The sequence below is a fragment of the Cylas formicarius genome, unplaced genomic scaffold (genome assembly GCF_029955315.1).
Source record: "Cylas formicarius isolate icCylForm1 unplaced genomic scaffold, icCylForm1.1 PGA_scaffold_6__28_contigs__length_40554024, whole genome shotgun sequence".
Lineage (NCBI taxonomy): Eukaryota > Metazoa > Arthropoda > Insecta > Coleoptera > Brentidae > Cylas > Cylas formicarius.
Window position 1 is genome coordinate 36,687,248 of NW_026844347.1, and position 27,068 is coordinate 36,714,315.

The 27,068-nt window shown below is 36.2% G+C and overlaps 3 protein-coding genes and 1 long non-coding RNA gene across 15 annotated transcripts in view; 2 read left to right on the forward strand and 2 right to left on the reverse strand.

Moving 5' to 3' along the window:
• LOC132703300 (dynein axonemal heavy chain 2) overlaps window positions 1-15,045 on the forward strand; it is an 88,343-nt gene extending 73,298 nt beyond the window's left edge. For 7 of the 11 annotated variants that reach the window (XM_060672462.1, XM_060672463.1, XM_060672470.1 and 4 more), the window contains 9 exons: window positions 1,930-2,550; window positions 3,687-3,903; window positions 4,243-4,434; window positions 10,684-10,871; window positions 10,933-11,119; window positions 12,674-13,037; window positions 13,092-13,246; window positions 14,471-14,717; window positions 14,771-15,045. In XM_060672462.1, the coding sequence (XP_060528445.1) occupies window positions 1,930-2,550; window positions 3,687-3,903; window positions 4,243-4,434; window positions 10,684-10,871; window positions 10,933-11,119; window positions 12,674-13,037; window positions 13,092-13,246; window positions 14,471-14,717; window positions 14,771-14,925 (2,326 nt within the window). In that variant the 3' untranslated portion in view covers window positions 14,926-15,045. Of the gene's footprint in view, window positions 1-1,929; window positions 2,551-2,612; window positions 3,235-3,686; window positions 3,904-4,242; window positions 4,435-10,683; window positions 10,872-10,932; window positions 11,120-12,673; window positions 13,038-13,091; window positions 13,439-14,470; window positions 14,718-14,770 lie in introns of those variants that run through there. The other 4 variants (XM_060672464.1, XR_009619054.1, XM_060672471.1 and 1 more) reach the window with 4 other exon arrangements.
• Window positions 6,302-15,422, reverse strand: LOC132703309 (eukaryotic translation initiation factor 4E1-like). Its single transcript, XM_060672480.1, has 3 exons — window positions 15,078-15,422; window positions 9,085-9,352; window positions 6,302-6,752 (listed from the first exon to the last, which is right to left on the reverse strand). Exons 2-3 carry the CDS (start codon window positions 9,326-9,328, stop codon window positions 6,370-6,372), a joined length of 627 nt encoding a protein of 208 aa, XP_060528463.1. The 5' UTR covers window positions 9,329-9,352; window positions 15,078-15,422; the 3' UTR covers window positions 6,302-6,369.
• Window positions 15,423-15,618: 196 nt separating this feature from the next.
• The window catches only part of LOC132703304 (casein kinase I-like), a 34,069-nt gene continuing 22,619 nt past the window's right edge, over window positions 15,619-27,068 (forward strand). For both annotated transcript variants that reach the window (XM_060672475.1, XM_060672476.1), the window contains exons 1-2: window positions 15,619-16,122; window positions 16,943-17,049. In XM_060672475.1, coding sequence (XP_060528458.1) covers window positions 16,003-16,122; window positions 16,943-17,049 — 227 coding nt within the window. In that variant the 5' untranslated portion in view covers window positions 15,619-16,002. The remainder of the gene's footprint in view (window positions 16,123-16,942; window positions 17,050-27,068) is intronic.
• On the reverse strand, window positions 23,421-25,458 carry LOC132703310 (uncharacterized). Its single transcript, XR_009619056.1, has 3 exons — window positions 25,249-25,458; window positions 24,063-24,246; window positions 23,421-23,826 (listed from the first exon to the last, which is right to left on the reverse strand). It is a non-coding gene; the product is annotated as an uncharacterized LOC132703310 (long non-coding RNA).

The window sequence follows — 27,068 nt, forward strand, 5'->3', positions numbered from 1 at the left end:
ATAAAACTTTATATATATTCCGAAAGCCTTTGGCAGGTGCAATACAATGACGTAAAATTATACAGGTATGCCATGTACAGTGTGTCCGAAATTCGTTGCCATTGCGGGATATCTATTTGCACAGGTATAATGGATAAAAAAGTATGTTTTAATTTTATTTATTGTGAAATTTGGCGACAGTTTGAACAACTCCAACAAATTCTTGTAGAAATATTGATGATAGTTTTGGCGTTCCAAAATAAACGGTGCAAGAAATTTTTAAAAAAGCACAAGTTTAAACCTTATAAATTTTTATGCAAAGGTAGCCTCACAACACAACAGTCCCGTTAGCTCAGCTAAAAAGTATATTTTTCAAAAGGACGTAGCTCTTGCGCATACTTCTCATAATTCTCAAATCATCTCAATCATTGAGCTGGCATAGCGGCCACCCAGAGCTCCCAACTTATCAGTACTTGATAACTTCCTATGGGGCTACATTCAAATTGAATTTACAAAAATCAGCATCACATAAGGGAAGATCTTCGAAATTCCACTGAAAGAAAATTAAGAAATGTGCAAGCAGTTATGCAGAACAAGAAAATTATGCCATACTGAGCACTTTCTTTCAGTCATTCTTTTTTTTAGTCATATTAAAATATAATATTATTGAATACAGACCAAAATTAAAAACAAATGGTAAAACTTTATATATATTCGGAAAGCCTTTGGCAGCTGCAATACAATGACGTAAAATTATACAGGGTGTCCCATTTAAAAAAAACACAACCAAAATTCACAATGGAGAAAGAGAAAAGGGGAGCACGAGATCAGATTCCGCTCAAACGAATACCTCCGTGTACAGAAAACCCACACATACAAGTCAATATCTAAACGCATCATCCAACCACTCAGCAACAACAACTAATCTGCAGCAACCAAGCTCTACTTGACGACAAAGTTGAACGAATTAAAGAAGATCTAGAAAGACTGATTAAAGATGTCATTACTAAATCTCAGTACTAAGCAGCCCATACATCAAATTCCAGCCAAACCACCTAATGACCATATGTTAAAGGAGAACAGCACAGATAACGAAAACTGTATCTATGAAGTGCCCTGTGATGGTCGAAAAATCTTAACGTAAGCGAAACGAAGCGACCATTGGATGGAAGAATAGCAGAAACCATGAAAGATAACGTGGAGAAACAAATAGATCTGGTCTCGCAGAGAACACTTGGACAGAACATCATCCAATCCAATGGACAGACTACAGAATTCGACAAAGGGAAACCTACTGGTACTGTCACGCATCAGGAACCTTGACCTGTCCCACTTGTCAAGGGTCTCCGTCCGGTCGACGTGGCTGCCTCGATGCCTGACGCCGTAGCTTCGATGATTCGTTATCAAGTTTTCACTTGATAACGACTAGTGCTACTTTCTGTGTGGATATTATAACAACAGCCCATCCATTTAATTAAAAAATCTATTAAACTTACTTCTACGTGAATAATAAAAAAACAGTTATGTTGTCTTTGGTGGTCACTAAAACATGTAGGTTCTCTTTTGGGGGTTTATTTGTTGAATATCAAGGGATTACACTGGATTTTAGGAACAATGCAAATTACGGATCTTTTGACAAAAAACAAACATGGATGTCGGCAATTCTATTTGTCTCTTAACCTAGTTTCGAAACGGTGGTTGCGGCTATTGCACCACAGACCAGATGCGGCGTAAGACGTAGTGATATTATACACAAGTTACATGCGTACAACGGCTTGATATACGCTTTGGCAACGGTGGCAGTGTAATGTCATCTTATAGGCAAGGAGAAGGGTAAGGCAACCTATTGTGTTTACGGATCTTGATGGCAATTAATCACAGACCACTTGGATATTGGATATTTTTTTCAAAATTCGCCTTTGAAAATAAAAACGTCCCCATTTTTTTAAGGAACACTTGCCGCGCCTTGTTCGAACGCCACAAGCTCTTGTTTTCGTTCCATATGTGCGTGAAAATTCTGAGGGCGAAGGGCAAAATCGTGCCGGCCGAGTACAATTTCCTGCTGCAAGGCGGCGTGGTACTCGACAGGGAGAACCAAATGGAAAATCCGTGTTCGACGTGGTTGAACGAACTTGCCTGGGATAACGTCACCGAGCTGGACAAGCTCCAGGGTTTCCACGGGGTCATCGACAGTTTCGAACAGTACCCTCGCGATTGGTACAATTGGTACACGCACACCGAACCGGAAACGTTGCCGTTGATCGGCGAATGGGACGGGATCTGCAACGAATTCCAGAAAATGTTGTTCGTGCGATGCCTGCGGCAAGACCGAATGTCGTTTTGTCTGTCGAATTTCATCGTGAACCAGTTGGGTCCGCAATTTATCGAACCGCCGGTGTTGGACGTTAAGGCGGTGTTGGAGGAGTCTGTGGCGCAAACGCCGCTCATTTTCGTCTTGTCTCCCGGCGTCGATCCCACTTCTAGCCTGCTCCACTTGGCCGAAACGTCAAAGATGAGCGCCAAGTTTCAGACCCTCAGTTTGGGCCAAGGTCAAGCTCCAATCGCCACCAAGTTCGTATTTATTTATTTATCTATGCCGCAATCGCTTGCATTAACTTATTTCGACAACGCAGGGCAGGGTGTGGCCAGGAGACCCCTGGGGCGAGGAGGCCCACCTCAAAAATTAACCAAAAATTTTAAAATAACACGCTGTTGGATCCACCGCAGTATAACCTCAAATTTATGTGTTGCAGTTGCTATATCTGTTCGACGTTCTCGATGAGACACCCTGTATATGTGATGCGAGAAGAGAAAGGAAAAAAATTAAGAGACAGATTTTGTATGCATTTATGTATTTTGTTATGTATTTTTTACGTTATTTATCTATTATTTATTTTAATACTGGCCACAACATAAATGGCATTTTTTAAAAACAGGGTTTTTAAATAGCTTATTAGCTTATTTTTATAAAAGTTATTTGAAATCCTTGATATCTGCAATCCATTCAATCTTTGCGAAAACTTGCGTGAAATATATGAAGTCTTATGGTTGTGTGAAATCTGGTGTACCAGTTTCTGCATGGCGATTTGCCTCTCGAAATTTTCTTTTGTTAAATTAACGCTATGTGTCACAAAAACGAGACTTTTGCGGTACATAGAAACATTTTTATAATATTAATTATTGCCATATCATTTTTTAAAAGCACTGAGAAATGAAAGAACAGTGAAGGAAATTTTGACATAGAAATGGACAGCCAGTAATGGGGGTTGCTGTCTGTCTTTTGCTTGTTTATATATATATATATATATATATATATATATATATATATATATATATATATATATATATATATATATATATATATATATATATATATATATATATATATATATAAATGCTTTATATACCATTTCTATTTATGTAATATTTAAATTATAAATATCAGGTCATGCAACATGCAATAAGTTTCAATATTTTACTTTAAAGCAATAAACTTTCTTTTGCAGGTCATTCATGAATTTATCTGTATAATTTAGAGCGTGACTATATTTTTTTATTATTTATTTATATCATTGTTTTTTTTATCATCAAAATAATTCACTTATGGGTCAAGTAATCGAAAACGTAGAAGTAAGTAATAAGTTACCCATCTTGACTGGTTTGAACAGTAGTAATGTGAATGTAAAGTAAGTAAAAGGGATGTTCAGACTTTTACAGACTGGCGCCAGGGAAGGCATGTGGGTATTTCTGGCCAATTGTCATTTGTCGCTGAGCTGGATGCCGAAGCTTGACAAGATCGTGGAAATCCTGCAAACCGGCAAGGTGCACCCACAATTTAGACTGTGGCTTAGTTCCAGTCCGCATCCGGACTTTCCCATTTCGATTCTACAGGCTGGCATTAAAATGACGACCGAACCACCCAAAGTAAAAAAAGCACTATATCTTTGCGCCCTGCAATGTCCCCGAGGTTTTTCAAAAAAAAATAAATAAATAAAATAAGCAGTCCTACAATTTTGGAGGTTTTGTGCCTGTTTATAATGTATAAAGAAAGAAGAATTGGACAAATCCGCTGATATGACCCATAGGATAGAAAAAAATTCCATCTGAACTGTCGGACGATACGAGTTTTGGGAAAATGTATTGAAACTGAGAAAAGAAGATGAAATGTAATACCAAAAATTCAAAAATCTCGTGGACATCGCAGCATGACTGCGTTAAAGTCGTGCTAACTACTGAGCGCTAAAATCCACCGTCTTCATTTAGGGTTTGAAGGCGAACTTGAAGCGGATGTACCAGCTGGTGACGCAGGAAAGGTTCACGGCTTGCCGGTACCCGGAAAAATACAAGAAGCTCCTGTTTGCTCTCTGCTTTTTCCATTCGATTCTGCTTGAGCGGAAAAAATTTCAACAGCTCGGGTGGAACGTCGTCTACAGTTTTAACGATTCGGATTTTGAGGTATAAAGAGTGATGCCTAATATTACGTTCCGATATACCGAGTGACAAAAGAAATTGGGAAAATTGGACAGCCTATATTTTTTTTGCATTTTTGGATTCAAGAGGTCATTCTACGTAGGGTATATGTTTTCAAAATGTCCTCCTTCTTGTATATGACACTCCCTGGCTCTAGAAATAACAAAAATAAATATTCTCCGCTGTAATTCTTGCAGGTCGAACACCGGAGTTACATATACACGGTCTTTCACGTACCCCCAAACAAAAAAAATCTAACGTTGTCAAATCCGGTGAGTTTGGGGGCCAATTGACTGGACCGTGTGTTGAGATTAGTCCATCCCCATAAACATCACCACTTATTTGACGCAAACAAATATAGCTTGTTTGTTTTTCTTCAACTATTTTAAAATCTTAGACCTCTATATATATTACGGAAGGCTAAAGAGAAATAGATAAGTCGATGACGTGTGTCAAAATTTTTGTCCGAAGTAGTTCAAGTTCTCGGTCTAAGATGGCGCCCCAGTCGGCTTTGGTTGCAGATAATATAAAACCTTGACTCTACATAATAGACAGGACACAGGAATCAGAAATAGAGAGAAAAGAACTAATGAATATTAATTGTTAAAGTCATCTGATGGGAAACACATTTTTACAAATACTGTTTTTGTGCTTAGGTACAGTTAACCAATGTGGTATATTAATACTTACGTTAGGAACATTTGTAAAATACGTTAATTTTTCATGAAGATGGGGTGAATATTGTGGTTTAATTATCTTATAAAACCATAGAAAGTCATTTCAATCCTTCAAACCTATGCGTCTGTCTAATCCTGTATAGGATTTTTGAGCTTTCGATGCAGGAGGAATCCAGAAGTTTTGTAAATAGTATTTCAGCAGCCTGTGGAAGTTTCTTTGAACAGTTATAGTTTGTTTCTTAATGTCCAAGATAATAAAATGTAATACTAGTTACAAATCTTCTGGGCTCTTCTTGTGTCGGTTGTTGATAAATGAAACTTGCTGATGTTTCGTCAATTATCATGTTAGCTTCTGAGACTTAATATTTTTCGTGTTGCCTCTCCAATGGAATGCTGTAAAGTCCTGGTACCTCAAACGGAATTTTGTCTTTGACGGATCGAAGAGAATATTTGACAAGTGGTAAATCTGGTTTTAACATTATATTTTTATATAGTTTATAGTTTTGAATGTAATGAAGGACAAAATTGTCTTAGGGAGAAAAGTAGATGTTTTAATTCTGGGTCCAGTGTCATGGGTCGAAATAGTTTACAGCTCTGTAAACAAGAGAATTGATAACCGATGATTTTGGCAGACATCTAAGATATTTTAAGCACAGGTAGTATTTCTAACTCTATGCATCTATGAATATAACAAATATTACATGTTAAAAAAATGTGGACAGCCAATGTTATGTAGGAGTACAAATCAACCTGCGGAATAAGTGTCCAGGTTCCTCTCCTATTAAATCTGCGACTAAGAATATTGCTTGATCTCCAATTGAGCTACCAAGTGTAAAAATATTGGTTTAAAGTTCATAGGAATCATCTGTATCGGACTTTAAACTAAGTATAGCTCCCGAGACTAGCAATTCAAGCGATACTTAATTGAAAGTTTTACAGAATGAAAATAAATAGACTTAAATAATTCGATCTTGGCGAATCAATAAAGGTACATTATTATTTCGTGCTTGTATAAATCCTTCGGTCATATTGGAAATATGACAGAACCACACAAAGGCACGAATTAAATTAATACTTTAACTTTACGAAATAAATTCTTCAGTCCAGCTTATTGTATTTTAGAAGGTAAGAGAGGCTATTCTGTTGATTTTTTTTAATGGGACGACATAAAAATTCCAAGGAAAAGAAAAACGATTTAATTTTCATATGACTGAACGAAAGGAACGTATTTACAAATTCGGTTTTAGATGGAGTAGAGCACTTTGCAGTTGCGCATGCTGATATCTTCGTGACTCTCGTAATTCAACACGGCGTGATCCGATATCGGTAATTTTTCTTTCAATTTTCGTCCGATGTCGAGGACGACGTCCGTGTTGGTCCGGTGGGCGGTCCATACGCCGACCTTGTCTGCGCGGTATCGCGCGTTGACGACCGCGCCGCATATCTCGTCAGTATTGTCGAACGTCTCGCCTATCATGCACAGTAACACGGCCAACCAACATCTATCGACCAGATTGGTGTTCCTTTGCTTTTTGTCGAAGGTGATGAGCCAACGGCCGCCGTGTTTGTTCGCCGGGTCTTCCCACATCGGCCTGATTCCCTCTTTGAATAGCGAATAGTCGGCGCCTGCAAGTGACGGGACGCATATAAGCATCATCTATAACTTATTAACAACAGATTGTAAATTAAGGTCTCTGACTGGTTAATTTCTCGGCGTTGGTATACTTACACCAGAAATATACTGTTTATTACTCCCAAACCGTTACATTACATTACACCATTACATTTCTACTAGTATCATTATTAATATACAAAATATTAAACATAATAATAATAAAGTATAAGACACTTAAAAAATCGTCACTATCGCTACTATCCGCTAATATTTTCTTCTTTTATTACTCGTTTTTCACAGTTAAACCACCTTTGTATTGATATTTCAGCTAATTCTTGCCGAATTACGTTTATGGTACTATCACTAAATTTTGGTGCAGTGTTATTTCTTCTTATATGCGCTTTAAACTCAGACCAAATCAACTCAATCGGGTTAAATATTACAATGATACGGGGGTAATCTCAAGATTTCGTCTCCGTTTTGTAGTGCTATCGAATCGACTTTATAGTCTTTATTAAAAAAATGTTTTAATTTTAACAATTCCAGAAATTGTTATTTCGTGTAGCTCTCTTCAAAATATAAATCATTTTCGTACAGAAATTCTTCAATTTCTTCTTTATTTGAAGAAGTATTTGGAATTTTTCTAATTTGGGCTGAATGATACGAGGCATTATCAGTCACAATAATAATATTTGGCGATAGTTTACTTTCAAACCAGCCCTTACATATTTTCGCAGTCATGTCTTCATTTTAATCCACACTCTCACTCGATTATCCCATTTGCAACAACTTTTCTTACAGTCGACTTCGGAACTTTGGTCATGTCACTTCTTTTTATTGCTGCTCCTGTTCCCTTCTGAATTTTGTTATAAAATTGTAAACATTTAAAACAATTTGTTTAGCATCCGAAGACAAATGGATCCGTTTTTTTTTATTTGCTGGGGTAGTTCGTCTTCTAAATTGTCATTAGGTTCGACTACCATCTCCTCTTCGTCTTCAAATTTGCATTGTTTTCCATGTCTTTTTCTAACAGGGGAACATCTGCTTCATTCCATGGTCTCCACATTTTAAAATGTTAAAAAGCATGTATGTATTATTATAACGTACCTTTATCTACCGCGAATATAATATATAATCTATTGTCTTAAAAAAGACTGTTGCTGTTTACAAATCGAAGACCTATCTAGCAGATACAAAAATACCAGAAGAAGAGTATCGTACAATACATATTACCAGACGTTAAAATAAATTTATTCCAAAATACACCGCAGCATCAATACTTAATCAAATCTACTTAATCCATTTACTTTCAAATAAAAATTTCAAGTTTCTACAAATATCCGTTACGGCCCATCTTACTTACCACTACTTTACCACGGTCCTGCGAAGGTCTGCGGTTAAGGTACTGTAAAATACTTAAAACGTCAAAGCAATAAATGCACTATATTTTTGGTCGTATTATACCATTCGCCTTGCCATTGGCTAAACGAGGATAGATTAGCTCGAAATATTTTGATAGAGTAGATTAATTTTAATTCGTGAGGTTAGGTACGGTTAAGGTTAACACTTTGATTGTAAGGCGTAATTAGGGTTTTCTCTTTTTTCAATAATTTTTACAACAAACTGAAGGAATGAAATAACAAACACGAAACCCGCACTGTTCGTTTAATGAAGATTACTCCATTCAAAAAAAATTTTTTCAATTTTTAAAAAGGCTAAAATCCTCCAGTGATATCAACAGTTGACACACTGACACGCAGTAACTATTGAGGGAAGGAACAGGGAATGAGGAGTTAACAGGAACACAGAATGAAGAGTCAAAAGAAATGCAGAATGAAGATTTAAAAGGAACACAGAATGAAGAGTCCATCATAACAGAGAATAAAGATAAAAGGAGGTTTTGAAGCCGAACGAGTTCGCAAAACTGGTTCGAATGTCAATGAAATTATCTTAAATTAGCCGTCCACATCTTCCGGTGTTTCCCCAAGAATAATACTCCCTCTACCAAATGTTACTCCTAAAATTAAAAACCACAGTTTAACAAAACAATAAATTGAGAAAGAAACCGAATTTGGACTCAAAACTGAAAAATCACAGCGCATGAAGAAAGGAGACGGAAAAGGACTTAAATTCTCACAACACTAATTAAGGTTTTACTGCCATTTTTCGGTATATGTAGTAGCAGGTAGTTTGTAAATATTATATTTGATAAAGGCACGGTGTTGTCGGAACAATTGTCAAGTGAAAATATATAATTTCGTGAAAATCTGAACTTTTAGTTCTTATTTATTTTGATTAATTTTTGCTTGCTCAACGCTAATAGCATAGAATTTATCTGCATACCCGTTTTCAATTCGCTAGCCGGCTTGATGTGATTGTACAAGCTCCAGAAATCCTCCACCGTGTCGAAGGACGTGATTTTCTTTTGGCTCTCCTCCCACGACAGGTTTTTGTCGCTCTCGAAGTACCAAAGGGTCCAACGGTGTTCCAGCGGATGCTTCAACGAGAAGTCCATCGGCGATTCCAAGTCGACGACTTCTGTTTTGCCGCCATTCTCTCTGATCTCGATATCGGCGGCGGCGGACATTATTTGGTATATTTAGCAGCCAGTCTGAAACAAGAAACACTTGTTAAAACCTGTTAAAACTGGTTAGGATTTAGCTTAGACGGAATTTCTACGAACTTCAGAGAGAATGCTCGAGTTTCATCGCTGAAGGTTCCTCAATAAGGAAAAAAGTTAAATGTGCGCCGCTGGCCTCCTTAAATTACCAAATTTCTATTACTTATGCAGGGTGGTCCGTATTGAAAGCGCAAAAAGAAATCCTCAATTAAATTCATGAAAATAATGATAATAATTACTAAAATACTTAGTTATTATGCACATTAACGGTTTTCCGATGTTAGTGGTATAATACAACCAAAAATATAGTGCATTTTTTGCTTTGACGTTAAGTATTTCACGGACCGTGGTAAAACCCATCCCAACAGATGTTTACTCTGCATTATGTATGTCTCGCCTGAGATGGACTGTAACGAATATTTGTAGACACTTGAAATTTTTATTTAAAACGTAAATGGACCGTTTTAAATTTGATGCTGCGTTCTTAAGAGATTATTCAAAATTGCAACAACTTCGTACATATTACGGAGGTACTTGAATGAGATCATTTCGGTAGGTACGTATTTATGTACCTGATTCTCGAGCGTTGACTCTGCGAGGCTGTTTTCACTGGATAGTTCAAAGGGTATTTATCTTACAGGTAAGTTTGAAAATAATCTTTTTTTTCTTGTGTGCCTGCCGATGAACAACGTTCTTCTTCTGAAAACAACGCAGAATTTGAAGACGAAGTGGAGAGGGTAGCTGAGAGCCTAATGACAATTTAGAAGAAGAACTCGCTCAGCAAATAAAAAAACGGATGCTAAACAAATTGTTTTGAATGTTTACCATTTTGTAAGAAATTCAGTAGGGCAAATAGGAGCAACAATAAAAACAAGTGACATAGAACGTAATAAAATTGTTGCTTTGTACCAATTTTTTTATGTACATGAAGAAGATTGAAAACATACTTATTTAGATAAATTTCTAGGACGGTCCTGGAATGGTTACGGGTAAAGGTCTGCTCGGCAGGGTGTTCTATAATGGGCCGCGGTTTTGGAATAATTTACAATACGCAAAGTTAATCTCGGGGTCAGCTGTAAAAGCATTATATTTCCGGTCGAAGTATAACATCGATATTTCAAAAACGGCCATAGAAAAATACTAATTTCAAGGACTAAACTTCACCCTGTATCTCTTTAATGAGTGACATTTTATCAATGCATATTTGGCTCGATATCATCATTTTCACGCAAGTTCTACAAGCCTCTTGGAGCATTTATGACCACATCCGTTATCCCGCTAGATGGCGGTGGCGGTAGCCGTTTCAAAAACGCTAATTGCAGGTATCCGAAAATTTGCTGACGATTTATTTGAACGAGTACCCCCGCGAAACCCCCTGGGACGCCCTGAAATACTTAGTGGCGGGAGTCAGCTACGGCGGCCACGTCACCGACGACTGGGACAGGCGACTGCTGACCACCTACATCAACCAATTTTTTTGCGACGACGCGCTGAACGTCGCCTACTTTAGGTAAACGAAAGAAATCGGGAAAACGGCGGCGAAAAAATAAGTCGATCTCGATCGATCTCAGGTTGTCTAGCCTGAGTACGTATTATATACCGAGGGACGGCTCGCTGCAGGCGTATCAGGATTACATCACGCTCCTGCCGAACGTCGACAGGCCAGAAGCCTTCGGGCAGCATCCGAACGCGGACATAACCTCGCAGATCAATGAATCTCGTCTGTTGTTTGAAACTCTGATGTCGCTGCAAGTCCAGGTAAACCGTAACATTGGTTCGTCATTTTTGTGAAATCTTAAAAATAATGGTTGGTATGACTCCATTTGAATCATCTTTACGGAAAAACGAAATGTCAAAATGCCATCCTAACTGAAAACTTCTGACTGTGGTTGATGAAATTGAAATGTCAATCGGTATATAATGTATATAAGAAATTTTGCTTAGAATTTCTTTTAAAATTCTTCGACTTTTTTATTAATAATATATACCTAAACCTAATAGTTTTTCCAATATTTTAATTTTTCTAAAAAAATAGTATTTTTAAAGAAATTTGCCAGACAACTGTGCGTCAGAAGATATGGAAAATAAAATTCGCGTATACGAAAATAACACCGTTTATGCCAAGGAACGTTCAAGGAAATGTACGAAAAACACTAAATATGTGTATTCAAGTGGAAGGCCATTGCGTCATAATAAAAATTAAAAGTAAGTTAATTTGTAGTAACAGGCATTTAATATTATTTACTTTTTCTTAATATTATTTATTTTCACCAGAATTGCTATTAACTGTTTGTTGCTTTATCTCAACAAAGTTTTTTTTCACTTTTCATTTTTTTATCTTAACAAAGCCCGTTTAGCTAATAGTTATCGTCAACTAGTATTAATAGTCTTAGACAGAAAGAAGGGTAAATATTGAAAAAGTTAAAATAATTCGCAAAGTTTTAAAAAATATATATGTGATATACTAAATAAATGTTGTAGGTTTTTGTAAAATCGTGATTTTTCACTTTAAAATGATCCAAATATATTCGTCTATTTTGAACACCCTGTAGCATACAATTCAAATTCCGCTGCATACATCTTTTACGTCACATTCGAATAACGCTAATATCAAATATGAGTGATCTACTTTCAAATATAATACTATACGAAATCATAATCAAAGTGCGGAAACTAGTATTTTTTTTTAACTAAAATATGGGAAAAACTATTAGGTTTAAATATAAATCACTATTAATAAAAAAATAGCGTTTTCTATTTAAAAAACATGTTTTATTCGTCACGATTTTTTGAGTCACCTTTAAAATAATTTTAAATTGTGCATCCTATCAATCTATGTAACTGTGACTCACCCTGTACAAAAAAATGACATTTTGTGCTGAATAATTTCAATCTTCGTCTTAAGTGGTCAAATTTGAGAGGAAAATGCCATTTTTTAATTTCCAATTGGTGCAACGCTCTCTAACAGCCATATCAAAATCTTGAATATATTTATTCATTTTGTGCTAAATAATTTCAATCTTTCAATTTTTCTTAAGAAAAATTTTGATATATTTATTTTAGTTGACCCATCTTGTGTCAAATATATTCAAATCTTGATCTAAAATGGCTTATGTGGTCCAACTTTAGAGAAAAATTCAATTTTTCTATTTCCAATTGGTGTAACGCCATCTAGCAGGCATGTAACGAACTTGTTAATATTTAGTTTAGTTTCGATCATTAAATCGCAAGAAAATAACTAAATATGAAAACAATTCATTAAATGTTATTTGACCTTAAAATACTCAAAAAAAGTATTTTGCTTGGATCTAGAGTTTTGCCGGAGCAGCAGAATCACAAGAAGAAATTGTCTCCAAACTAGCCGCCGACGTGCTCACAAAATTACCGACTCCCATCGATTACGAAACCACCGAGAAGTTGATCGGTCGAAACAAGTCGCCATTGGACGTGGTACTGTTGCAAGAAATCCAAAGGTGCAATATAACGCCGGGAAGTGTTGTGGGTCAACTATTTCCAAGAAATCTTTGCGACAGGTACAACTCGCTGCTCGACCTCATTAGTACATCCTTGGTGGATCTGGAAAGGGGCATAAAGGGTTTGGTGGTGATGTCTTCGGACCTGGAGGAGATTTTCAATTGCATTTACGAGGGCAGGGTGCCATCCGGATGGTTAAGAGGTTGTGAAACTCCCTCGATATGCTATTTGCAATTGTTTTTTACTTGAATCGCAGCATATCCATCGCTAAAACTCCTCGGCTCTTGGACTCGGGACTTGATAGCCAGGGTGGAACATTTTACTGCATGGGCGGAAACGACCCGGGCTCCCATGTTGTTCTGGTTGGCCGCCTACATGTTCCCGACCGGATTCCTAACGGCAGTCCTGCAGGTTTCCTTTTTATTCAATCCCTCCGAGGCTTTGAAGGCCAACAACAAATTTTAGCAAAGTTACTTGAATTAATGAACAAATGACAACTCCGAACATGTGTATTGGGAAAAAATCAATTTCAGTCAATTTACTAAAGTAATTCTGGAACAACTTGAGAAAAAAACCTAACCATAGGTTTACTTTTAGATTTGAGTAAGGCATTACACCAAGAATTTTTTTTCATACCTTTCCAATTGAAAGCACAGCATGAAATCGGAAATTTTAGAAAAGAGTAGAGATATCGCAAGATCATATGCATTGGCAGCATAGGATCCTGCAATAGATAATTTCTTGATTACAAACTTTGCGTACGACACATAGCCCAGATCCTAGCGAAAAAAAATCTGTGGTAATAAATAACACCAGGCAAAACAAAGTCTACTCACCCAGAACCCTGATTATATAGAGTTAAATAAAACAAATACTGAGTTTATAGAAAATACAAATTTCTGCATAAAAACAATATCTAGACTGTGACCCTTTTATACAACCTGCTATCAGAGTAATCGCTAGGTATATAAAAACAGAAGTCTTAACTTTGGAGTAGTGCTATTAACATAAAAAAGATTTTTATATAAACTGTATGTACAAAATTAAAGCACTATTAGAGTAATGGTAGGTATATGAGAATAGAAGGATTAAGGATTGTTTATCGTGCCAGTTTTGCATCTATGAAATGGCATAGTAGTGCTTTTGACATAAAGAGTTTTTATTTAAAAAAAAAAACATGAAAAAATGATGGATGTGTATGCAAACTATGTTTGCGAAATCTACCATTTATATTCAAAAATAAAAATGTGTTCACTAGAAATATAATACATAATTATAATATTCGAACCCAGAATATCATACTACCTAATCACAGATTTTCGATAACTAAGAAAGGACATACTACAAATGCATTAAGGCATATCTACCGAATTTTGTGAAAAATGTGAACATAATCAGAAACTTTAAGAAAACTGTCAAGGAGGTATTAATGACAACAGCACCATATTTACTTTGGTTAATTATGTTGCTTAATCGTTGTTTTACTTTTATTTTTGCACAAACACAGAAGCTTTATTATAAAAATAATCTAACCTCACTTTCCTCATACTTTTTGCATACTGTTTTGAGTTGTATGGTTTGATGGCAGAAATATCGTTATTTATAAAATTAATTACCACACCTTCGTCATTTTAGACAGCAGCCCGTCAAAATGAAGTCCCAATCGATACACTCAACTGGGAATTTGAAGTGCTCGCAGTGGACGAGGCACAAATACAACAACCTCCTGAATCTGGCGTGTACGTTCGAGGCACATACTTGGAGGGTGCCGGTTGGGATAGGAAGAATGGGGTTTTGATTGAGCCCCAACCCATGCAACTAGTCTCGCCGATGCCTCTGATTCACTTTAAACCCGTAGAGCAGGCGAAAAAGAGAACGAAAGGTTTAATGTGTGCAATATCAAATTAAAGTCAGTCTTAATTGACATTATTTTAGGATTATACTTGTGTCCCTGTTACTACTTTCCAATTAGGACAGGTTCCGACAATCGTCCCGCCTACGTCGTGGCCGTTGACTTGAGGTGTGGTGCAGAGGGGGTCGATTTTTGGATAAAGAGAGGCACTGCATTATTACTAAGTTTAGCTAATTGATATGTTGATATCTGAATATAAATTTTAAACATTTGCGTGATGTATTCCTTCCGCGTTTTGAGACCACGGCTCAAAGTCGACAAATAAGGAAGTACCATCAATTCGGTACCAAAATGTAACAACCTCAAAAGTTAATTTTGTGAGCTACTCACCTAAAATTGCTTGATAAAAATAAAGGCACTTAACAATATCACCGTCAATTATTGGTCACAATGGCATAAAAGACCACCGTCTTACAAAAAAAATGTATACCAATTTTTTTGGAACATTTTACAAAAAAAATTGTGACAATGCACAAACCAAAAATTTGTTCGTCTGTGGAGGAAGCACGGAGAGCATCAAACAAAAGTTGGTCGGTTATAATTCAAAGATGTTTTCGAGAGCTTTTAGCAAGCAGACAAGATTTTTGGAAAACTTCTGCTAATTACTTAAAGAGTAACCTCGCATATTTCTGGTTAGCCATCAGTGGTTTTGAGTAGAGAATAAATTTTAACACCGTAATTACGATTTACTTTTTGGTGCGGATATTTGCAAAACCGATGGACGCATTTTGAAACGGTTTTATAATCTGAATTGTTAGGAAATAAACATTTTTTCCACACTGGCCCCGCGTTTGTTCAGTGCACTAATGGTTGGGATTTGGTTGCTCTGTTGCAGGAACGGTTCTGTATTCCATGAGAGTTATAAAATTTGTAATTGCAGTCTGTGGTTTGAAACAAAGATTCCGAAATTATTAGTCGCTACTGCGTATTTATCGGAAGAAAAAAATAACTTCGTTTTTAGTAAAATTAATCAATTTTCAAGAGTGAAACAAATATTTTTGAACCGTTTGCCCCTTGCTCGAGACTCGGGGGCGAATAAATACGTGACTAACCTAGCAACGTGACAGCAATCAACGATCAGTCAGATTTATAGTTTGAAATAAATATGTCGGCGTGCTAGAAGATCGAGTGTGCAATCTGCTACGTCGCGGTTGGTCGTAATGTGCGCGAGTCTGTCCTGTACAAAAAATCCTTTATTAGTAATCACAAATTAGTTTATATTTTTATCAAATAGACTCCTTTTCAAATTGTTATTATGTCACACATAAACATTAAAGCCGAGTACATAGTGGGTGGCAAATATCGTTTAGTTCGTAAAATCGGTAGTGGTTCGTTTGGTCACATCTACTTAGGAATAAATATCACAAATGGGGAGGTAAGCGCAATCAAAAATTTCATTTCATTTTTTTATAAAAGCAGGCCCTTCCGACTTCGTTGGCAGTAACTTCTCTCAAATGTCATTCATAGCAGTACCATTATAAACTCGTTTTTATTTATGGTACTAGACATATCGTTAAAACAAGCTTTGCATTGGATCTGACTACCTCATTTCATATAACTAAAAAGGGTTTGTCATACCAGGATTTAGGCAAAAGCTCTTGCAACATATTGGAACACCCAATACTACTTGTCTTTGTACCTTAGTATGGGTAAACGCCAATATGTAGTTTATTTAGTACCAAATTCTAACTGGTGGCTTTATTAAAAGAGAAGATACTTTCTAGGTGATTGTTTAACAAAGCACAAGGTTAAAACCAGCTGCAATCATTTCTTCAAACTTTAGATGGTAACAGCTAATTTGAAGGTCTTTAATTTTCTTGTATTTTTTCACAACGTAGGTTCAGTGTTGCATAATTTGAATGAAAATTGATAGTTTTTCTGCTTAAATTATTAGCAATTCATACTGTAAAATATGAAATAGTTTTTTGTCTAACAAGAATATGTATAAAAAAAGTAATTGTTGAAAATGTTTTTTTTTTCTGTTTTCTATTAGGCATTGCATTTTTTTCCTCTAAAATCCTTCTCATTGTTATAGTAATTATTTTGATTCCAATGGTTGTTTTGTAGCTCTCAGAGGTGGTCATTTGGAAAATATTAATATATAACATAAAATAAATTTATTATTAAATGTATTAATAATAATTATATTGTATTGTTGACTGATTATTTACTTTTATGTTGTGTTAATTTTGCAGGAAGTGGCGGTTAAAATGGAGTTGGTGAGAGCGAGGCACCCACAGCTTCTCTACGAGAGCAAGTTATATAAATTCCTTCAGGGAGGAGTCGGAATACCACATATCAGGTAAAGCTTATTTTGATACGGGGTTGGTGCAAATATGTATGAGTTGTATTAACATGTAATTAGAAAAAGCTGTTTCTAATACTGCAAATCTTGCCCTATCTCTAGCAATAATATTATTAGTATTTGCTTTGATTTCTGCGCAAGAGCAAAGAAAAAAAATTATTGGTGAGTTGCTCTCAATAAGAGGTTATTTGACAGTGATAAAGAGATTATAGTATATTTATTAATATCCTCATAGATTATACTTCAAGTTTTCAATGAGGGTGGAGCTTCGGTCATTTTCTACTTGGCTTTTGGTGCCACTTCATCATTAAATTATAAATAAACTCAGATTATATGTAATTCAATATCCATTTTTACCTTTTTTGTTGGTCTACTACACTACATTACAAAGTAAAACAAATCTGACTAGAAATAATGCATTATTTATGCAGGAACTTCTAAAAGCATGTAGCAAGTTAAACAACATTAAATTATAATTTATGTAACATGAACTGTTTTGTATTCTGAATAATCACTATGTCTTCTTTCTATGTCTTGCGTCAAATAGTTTTTTATTGACAGCATTTTAAACAAGACGTGTACGAAAAAAATGTGGCAAATAACGCAAATTGGGTATAGAGCTGTCATAAAGTTTTTGACAAAAGAAATTGAGTTGTTAATAAAGAGATGTAATAAGTGTATTGAAGTTAAGGGAGATTAAATTGAAAAATAATAAAAAAAATCGTTACTCTATTTTGTTTCTTTCATATTCAGGCCGGGAAATTTTGGCGCTGCCCTCGTATGTATCTCAAAAACTAGAGCTGTTACCGCGTGTTGTGCCTTTTTAACGAACACCATGCAACGCAATGGAAGGAACCGTTGAAACTCGTCAACGTGTAGACGCGCTTAAAATAAAAACAAACCTATAGCCTCGGAAGTCGGTTTATTGAACTGTTCCGTTATTGCATTTGTGTATGTATACCTGACAGGTATATGTTTAATTGTTAATCATAATCGCGTTGTTATTGTTTCGCGTTAAACGACCGCCGCGTTGTTTACAACCTTTGGTTCTTAAAGTTACGCGCGTGCATAGATAAACGGGCGGCTATTTATAGCTGCGGGCGTGAACCAGAGAAATTGGGATAGCGTTCGTAGGAATACCGACAATTTTAATGAAAGAGGTTCGTTCGTTCGTTGACAGCTGCGACTGAGCGACGCGCCCTAAAAAAATAGTCCAGATTTTTTTTCTTTTTTTTTTTAAACAAATCCTTATTTAACAAAATATACGAAGTGTGCTCAAAAACTAAGGTGACATAAGTTTTATTAAAAAGTGTTTATTTATTTATCAAAATTAATGTTGTCCCCTTCAAAGTAATCCCCCCCCCCCACCCATTTATAATACCAAATCTCCTTCCATGGTTTTTTTGAATTTTGAGAACAGGAAAAAGTCGCAGGGGGTCATGTCCGGTGAATATGGTGCCACGATAATCAATCCTTGACATTTGGTAGAACTTGACGTGCTTTTTTCAGTCTTGGTGATTCTGGGTTCTTCCATTTGGACGACTGGTCTTTGGTTTTTAGTCCATGATTCGTCATCAATTATGACCTTTTTGAGCATATCAGACACTTCTCTAATTGTTCGTTTCACTTCTTCAACGCTCTCAGTTATTGACGTGCTGGGGCGTTCAGAGCGGGGTTCTTCATCAGCGTCTTCTCGGTCACCTTGGAACACCTTGTACCACTTATAAACATGTTTTTAATTAAAAGTAGATTCACCATATGCGGTTGTTGTTTTGCAGCACTGTACCCCATTTTTTACAAATTTTATGTTAACATGCAACATGCAAACTGGCTAAAACTGTAAACATATACCAGGGACGACATAACAAAACATAACAAAAAAATATATCGAAGATCGAATGTACGTTGCCCGCCCATTTACCCACGCCCACCTTAATTTTTGATCACACCTCGTATACAGTGCCCGCGTAAATGATCGGAGGTCCCCTTTTATTTTATGTACCCTTGTAAATAGCACTGTGAAATTTGGCATTCACGTATATAATTAAAATGTTTAATTTTTGACATGAAAACAATATTTCAAAATGTCAAAATGATAGCATATTTTTTTTAAATGGTAAAATGGACCATGTGATACCTCTTTTTAAAGGTCTTGTCGCGTTCTATTCGCATGCCAATTTTGAAAACATTTGTTTCGTCAACTTTTGCAAGACAGTCAAACGAATGCTTGCGATTTTTTTTACTACTTTTCTATTACTTAATCGTAGTTTAAATTAAAAAAATAAACAGTTTCATCATTTTATCAACAATTTGATTGAATGTCTGTCAATAATGTCAATGAATTACACCGCAAACATTTGAAACTATTCAAATGAATTTGGTTTTGTAAAATAACTTTTACTTTTTAGATATCTCCAAAGAACAAAAGTGAATAATCGGTAAAATTATTGAGTAGATTCTATATTCTCAATTAGAGGACATCCGTTTGTTGTCTCCGGCTCAGTTTGGGTTTAGACGTGGTAAATCGACTTGTGGAGCGATTAGTAGAGTTCTTGATCAGGTTTACGCAGCAGAGAGTACTCCTTCACAGTCCTACGCAATGGAGTGTGTCCGGCATCCTGTTCTTCTGATTAAATTGCAGTGATATGGTGCCGATCCCTCATCGGTTGGATTCCTTCAAAGTTACCTTTTCAACAGGAGGCAGATCGTGGTCCTGAATGGAAAATCATTACAAATTAGCGTTGTTGAACATGGAGTACCCCATGGATCCATTATGGGCCCTCTTCTATTCTTGATCTATATAAACGATCTCCCTGAGTATGTTGCTGAAATAGTTTGTACACAGGATGGAGTGCGCACAGTGATTATTTTCGTGCTAACAAACTTAACCTCAGTGAATCAAAAACACAACAAATTATATTTTCTTTACGCGAGTCAACATTCAACAATCCATTACTGTCTTGAGGTTCTGCTTGATCCGAAATTGACGTTCGAGCAGCATATTATTGGTCTTTGTGGGAAGCGCTCCAGGGTGCTGTACTTGTTGCGCGGTTTGGTCGGCGAGGTCTCTCAAAATGTAGTCAGAATTTCACTCTCTTAGGGATCATTTAGCTACGCAATTTTGGTTGGGTGTCACTCCTCACATACCGAAAGATTGTTTTCGATACAGAGGCGAGCCATCAGGGCGATGACTCAGTTGAATTTTAGGGTTGACGTAAAAGCAAAGTATGAAGATCTCCAAATATTAACTGTTCCATATTATTACATTTATTCGTCATTAAATTATACTAAAAGCAACCAGGATCAATATCCCCTTCATATTAATGCTTGCCACCATCTACCAGAAACAGAAATGATATGTTGATTAACTTCTCAAGAATTGCAAAGACTAGAAATTATAAGAACTATTATGGACCTAAATTCTTCAATCTATTGCCCCTAAGCGTCAGAGAACTACCGGAGAGACAATTCTCTATTAAGGTCAAATCACTTCTGCTGGATGAGGCCTATTACTCATTTGATGACTCTTTTACCAATTTTAGTAATGGTTAGCGTTTTTTGTGTTATGTCGCGGTGCTATGTAGATTTTGCTTAATGTTTTTGCTGACTTGTGTGAAACCGTAGGTTTGTTAACATCAATAAATAAATTAAATTCATTCAATTATATCTATTACTGTCCGCCAAGTTTTACGTCGGTATCGCTCAATTCGCAACAAGTTGGAGCGAACCCAAATCTTCCGGTGTCGATTTTGCACAGAACGTGCCGGATTTGTTTTATCCCGTGACGTATTTCGAACTTCCGGAGCTATCGCCACGTTCACGTTCGTCGGTCCGTGACTATTCGCTCCGTCCGAATGACGTAGTAGCTGCACGTGGCGGGACGTTATTTTTCGATTAAATGCCATTACGCCCGCCATCTTATTAACGTGCCATAGTCCCGTATCGCCCTTTCTCGAATGTGAAAGTTCATGCCCCTTTGACTTGTTTCTGTTAGTCTCCCAACATCAACTGTATGGAAAATTGTGTATGATCCCATTTCAGCGAGGAAAAAAAGAAGCGATGATGACATTTTGTCGGACGTAGATGAAAATGATCAAGATATAATACTTCGTAAAATTTACCAGTTATACGAGGAACAAAGCGTGCTTACATTAGATATCTTAATTAGGAGCCTTGAGAAAGATGAAACCGGTGTTAAATGTGGCAGAACTACCTTAAGGAAGCGTATTCAACACATGGGTTTTAGATTTAAAAAAATTGACAAAAGGCAAGTTTTAATGCAATCTTTTAGAATTCGGAAATGGTGACTGCAATATCTAGAAAAAAATAGGATTTACAGAGAACGACAAAGGCCAATTATTTACTTGGATGAAACCTGGTTCGACACTTATGATACCCCGGAAAAGGGTTGGGTTGACTCAACTGATAAGTGTAAAACAAACGCGTCATCAAAAAAAGGTAAAAGGATAACTATTTTGCATGCAAATGAACTTTCTCTGCCTGCGAAAAATATTAAAGATTCTTCTCTGGATAAAGACTTTAACTGCCCAAAAAAAAATCCATCGGATTAAGGTCTGGTGCGCGAGGCGCCCAAGGTAGAGTTCGGCCCTGACCTATCCATCGATGTTCAAATGCCTGATTTAAATACCTTCGTACAGCCAAATAGATTGGAACGCCATCTTGCATTAACCACATGTTTTGTCTCCACTGCAAGGGTGCTCCTTCCAGCAAATGTGGTAGTTCCTCTTGGAGCAATTGCAAATACATTTCCCCATTAAGCGATCCGTTAAAGAAATGAGGTCCTATAAGATTATCTCCTATAATACCTGTCCATATATTTATAGAAAACCGGCGTTGATGTTTTCCGTCATGTGGGTTTTCAATCTTCCACCGATGCATTTTTCGAAAACTTACAGTGCCATCACAACTGAATGCAGCCTCGTCAGTGAACAAAATAATAATTTTGAATTTTTCCTAAAATTTGATTGCGTAAAATTACTATCAATTGCTCATCATCCTCAGAAGATCATTTTCATTCAAAACTTCCCAAACTGTAGAGCGAGCAATTCTTTCCTGAGCAGCAAGTTTTCGTTGACAGGTCAGTCTCCACATTTTGTCTTCTCTTGCATCGGTTCTTTTATACCTTGGTCTCCCTTTATTCATATTATCAGGTTTGAATGATCCTCTTTCATCAAGTCTTCTGATACAAAGCCGTCGTGCTCGATCTGCATTTCCATTTGCCCTTCCGTAGCAAAAATGCATATCGCGATATTCAGTATTTGAATATTCCTGATTGGCCATCACAGTAGCAGTTGAATAATAATCTCTCTTAATAGAAACTAATTCGTAACGGATTGTGACAATGACTTTTTCAAATTTCATTAAGTCCTGTTAAGTAAAATGACATTTACAGGTAAAATCGATTTGTGGCTAAAGAATAACACTTATTGACTTAAAACAAGAATAACAATTTTTGAGGATTTGTGATTCTGCTTAAGGCAATCTGTTGTATTTTGCAATATCAGTCTAAATAACTAAAATTTTAAAAAAATGTTCTTGGTAAAGTGCCTTCTAGTGACAAATTGCTGAAACACTTTTATTTTGTAATATTTCGATTTCGAATTTTTGTTATTTTACCACTTTAAATCTTTCCTCCATGTTTCCGAACACCCCGTATATTTTTAATGAAGTGTTTGGGATTGAATTAAGCTATTCCTATCATTCTTTAGAGGCAAACTTGCGACTTCAACCAAAACATAGCTTCAATTAAATTTTGATAACCGTGACAATGGAGCTAGTACTGTACATAATTTCTTAATATCGAAATTGAAATCGAAAAGTGATGATTTTCTTACGAGATACAAAAATGGTGAAAAGATCATTTTTAAAATAGAACACCCTCTCTCTATATTATCACATTATTCTAAGAGCAAGTTAAATTATCAAGGATTATTTTAGGTGTCCATGAAATATCCGTCTTATGTTAAATAATTGAGTTTCCGTTTGACAGTTCAATAAAGATTTACTCATTATTGATCGCAGTGCCAATTTTGTCGATAAAATCGGTTCAAACTGGAAGAAAACCAGTATGTAGTCTAATGCTGTTTAAAAGGGTTTGTGTAATACGCATTGACAATGCAACCAAATGTGATTTACAACACAAGAGAAGAAAAAAATTATTTACACCAACAAAGAGCGGGTACGTAAAATAAATTTTTACTTATGTGTTCGAAGTGTTCACCATTGCATTCTAAACACCTTAAGTCCGTTAAAGTGGACTGATGTAAATAGTCTTTTTTATATCCAAGGGATCCATTTGTTCGAGGTATCCTACAATCCGATGACGTAATTCGTCAACACGCCCCATAAGTAATGATCTAACCTAATGAAAACGTTTATTGCACTCTCTTCGTTTGAAGTAACACTTTTGATAATTTGGTATTTATAATAATAATAATGTGGATTCTTCGGTTGTTTATGAATCAAACTTGCTGAAGTTTTGCCAATTATTCTGTTGCCTTCTTCTCACAATATACATATGAGCACGTACAGAGTAAAATGGGAGCCAGTTCCAGTTAATCTCTGAAGAAGTATTAGCAGATCAGAAAATGCAATAATATACTTTCACTTACATTTGTACACATTTAAAATTTCAATGTAGATGCTACTTGTTCGAAGAAGCGGCAACGTCGCTAAAATATTAGGTTAGAGCATCGGCGCCGTAAACGTCCAAGGTACCGTCAGCCGTGAACCACCCCATATATCAGTCGAAAGCTGGAAAAATGCGGTGCAGCACATTTTAATAATTGAAGATACTTTATGAATAATATAAATCTTAATGACGACTCTGATAGTGATACAGAATTGATTAGATTTTTAATAAAAATATACTTATTTAAGGAATTATTGATAACACAGGTCAACAGAGATTTTGATGTTTGAAAGCTGTTTGCTTATTTGTATATTTTTTTTCGTCAATTTTTTATTAATTCATTTATTAATATACATACCTTTGACATGAGTATGTTTGTTCCATGTTAGGCATTATTTTTAAACGAATTGATTTTTATGAAATTGAACGGGACTTGACAACACTGGATAATAAGCGTCAATACAGCGTTGTCACCTGCTTATGCGCAGTTTGGTTGTATTGGTCGTCGAGCTGCTGCGTTCGCTGCTGTTGTCTTCGTCGTTCTAGTGTTCTAGAACATATAAATATGTACAGAAGACATTGTGTGAACAATCCAAATAATTTGTTATATCTGTGTCGTGGTAAAGCAAAAGCAAGGTATAATTTATTTTGTGAAAAATGTAATATTTTGGTGTAGAAATTGTCCTCCAAAACAAGGCTCTTCATACTGTTTGTTCCGTTTGATTTTGTGAAAAATATATACCACGCTTATTTGGGTGTAGAAATTTGCCTCCAAAACAACTCCTGGGCTCCTTATTTTGTTTGTTACGTTTACGTTGAAGCATTAAGAAACTCTCAAAATGGTAGAAAGGAATGTTTAAGCTTTGGTGTTCCTATGGTATGGCGAGAGCCTAGGTATCACAGTGATGATTGTTATTTTTGGTCGTGTAATATCCAACGATTCAACAGAAAAAATATGAAACAGATTCCTCATGGATCAGATGTACCGATACCTACTCCTAATGACGAAAACTACGAAAGAGTTGTTCAAAATGTGTTACAACACTTTCATCGTCTAGGTTGAAGTATGAGTTTGAAAGTGCACTTCCTGTTTTTATATTTGAACCATTTTCCTGAAAATCTTGGAGCAGTTAGTGTTGAACAGGGATAGAGGTTTCACCAGACGGATGTTAAAACGGGATATATCCTTAAAAACACTAAGCCGGACAACGTTTGAGTATAGTATATTATGAAACAAGTGCGGTAAACGCCATTTGACTCACGAGTTTATTTGACACGAGTTTCTTTACTGAATAAAAATAATAATATTTTGAAAATATCGTTTTTTTTCTTTAATATTTGCAAAAAAACCTTACGTGATACAAATAAATGCATCGAATTTTTGAAATCAGCCTACCAAAATTGTATAAAATCAGTTTTCAAACTAAAAACAATCTCTCAAAAAGTTTAATTTTTTAGACCGGTGTAATTTGTCTATATTTAATAATTAGTACTAATATGTTTTAATTATACATAAGTAGTCAAAATATAATAAGAAATATTACCGATTGGCTAAGTGTTTTATTGCATTGGGCAGGTCATTACGATAAGAGCCGAGACGATATACTTTGAGACATACCATACTCGGCGTCTATGACGCGCGCATAACAAACTTTGGGGTCGTACCGTCGCGGTGACCTTATGACCGAAATACGACGAACAGTTCCGTCGTCAGTGGTACCGTTTTTGTTGTCCGACGTCTCGCGCTAACGAGGATCGAGAGAAAACCACTGCCGAAGTTGGCGGCGCGGCCAATAATCGAAATGGCGAAATCAATTTTCGACGGCCTTGAAACGGCGCCAATCGAAACCGAATTTTTATCGAAATCGAACAATGGAACGTTATTTACTGTTCGGTGTTTTTAACGACCGATCCCGCTTTTTTCTAATGGTACATCCAAGCGCGCATGCGCTAACATTTTTTAAATTGATTTAACGATGTTTATTTAAAAGTGCTCCGAATGTGACACTTTCCAACTCGATACTCACCGAAAAAGTCGTAGTTTACAGGAGAAAACAACTATGAAAATAACATTTGAGATTCAGAATCTCTCATTTTTAACCAATGACCTTGCGGCATTCAACAAGCAACATGGCCGCTGACAGATAGTTAGTTAATAAGTTTGGATGTGGCATTTTTACATCAGTATTTTCTCAAAACATGTCCAGATTCCATTTAATCTTCATGTATAAAGAAGTTAAGTGTGTGGAGATCGCTGTTTTGAAGAGAGATATAGAGGCAAGCTCGAAAAATCAGCCCTACGAAATATCGTAGCCACCTGAGGCAATTTTTACGGTTCTAGGACCGCTATATTACGGGTTTAAATAATATTTTTGTCCCGAGTTGCCTTTGAATTGGTTTCCATAGTAACGAAATAAACATACTCGGGGATTTTGTTAGTGGGTGGCCCATATAGCTATAAGATAATATAGTGGCCCTACTGCGGTGAAAAGTGATGCGCCGCAGGTGGCTATGATATTTTCGTAGCGCATGCGTCACGCCCTAACTAACTGAGTTGCCGCATGTCCGTAATTTTTCTGAAAAAATTGACTAATTTCATAAGAACCCAAAATCAGTCTCTGAAATCCGAATATAATTGGCAACGCTGAACTAGGAACTGCTACTGCCAGGGACTGCTAATAGTCAATACCATTGGTGTTTACATTTTTGGTGGTTATGATTCTCTATAAATAAAAAAAAGGAGACTGGAATATCAAAAAAAAATTAGGATTTACAGAGAACAACAAAGTTCAGTTATTTACTTGGATGAAACCTGGTTCGACACGGGTTGGGTTGACTCAACTGATAAATGTAAAACAAACGCGCCATCAAAAAGAGGTAAAGGAATAACTGCGTGCTGGCTAATAGCGTAAATGTAATGGACAATGCAAGTTATCACAGGAGACAGTTGACTAAAACACCTTCCTCATAAAAGCAACAATCCAAAACTACATGTATAATAACGACATTTATAGTGTGTTAAGTAGGTTTAAAAATGACAGCTTTCCAGTTAATGTTTAAACAATATCACCACAGACCACGAAACTCGGAGAAAAACAGTATCACGATTCCAAATTTTACTTTTACTTTTTTCCACCAGAGATGTAATTGAAGTGTAAAATTGCCAATAATTGATCGAAAATAAAATGATAATGTTTTGTTTTTGCACCAAAGCTCCTCCTATCCTCTTTTTCTGTCGTAGCGCAAAGAGGAAAGATGGTTAGTATCTAGGAAACGCCCGGTACGATGTCACACAGCCGTTGCGGCCATATTGTCCATAGAACGGCCGTCGGTCCTTTTGCACCGGCGCGCGGGAGGGTCAGTC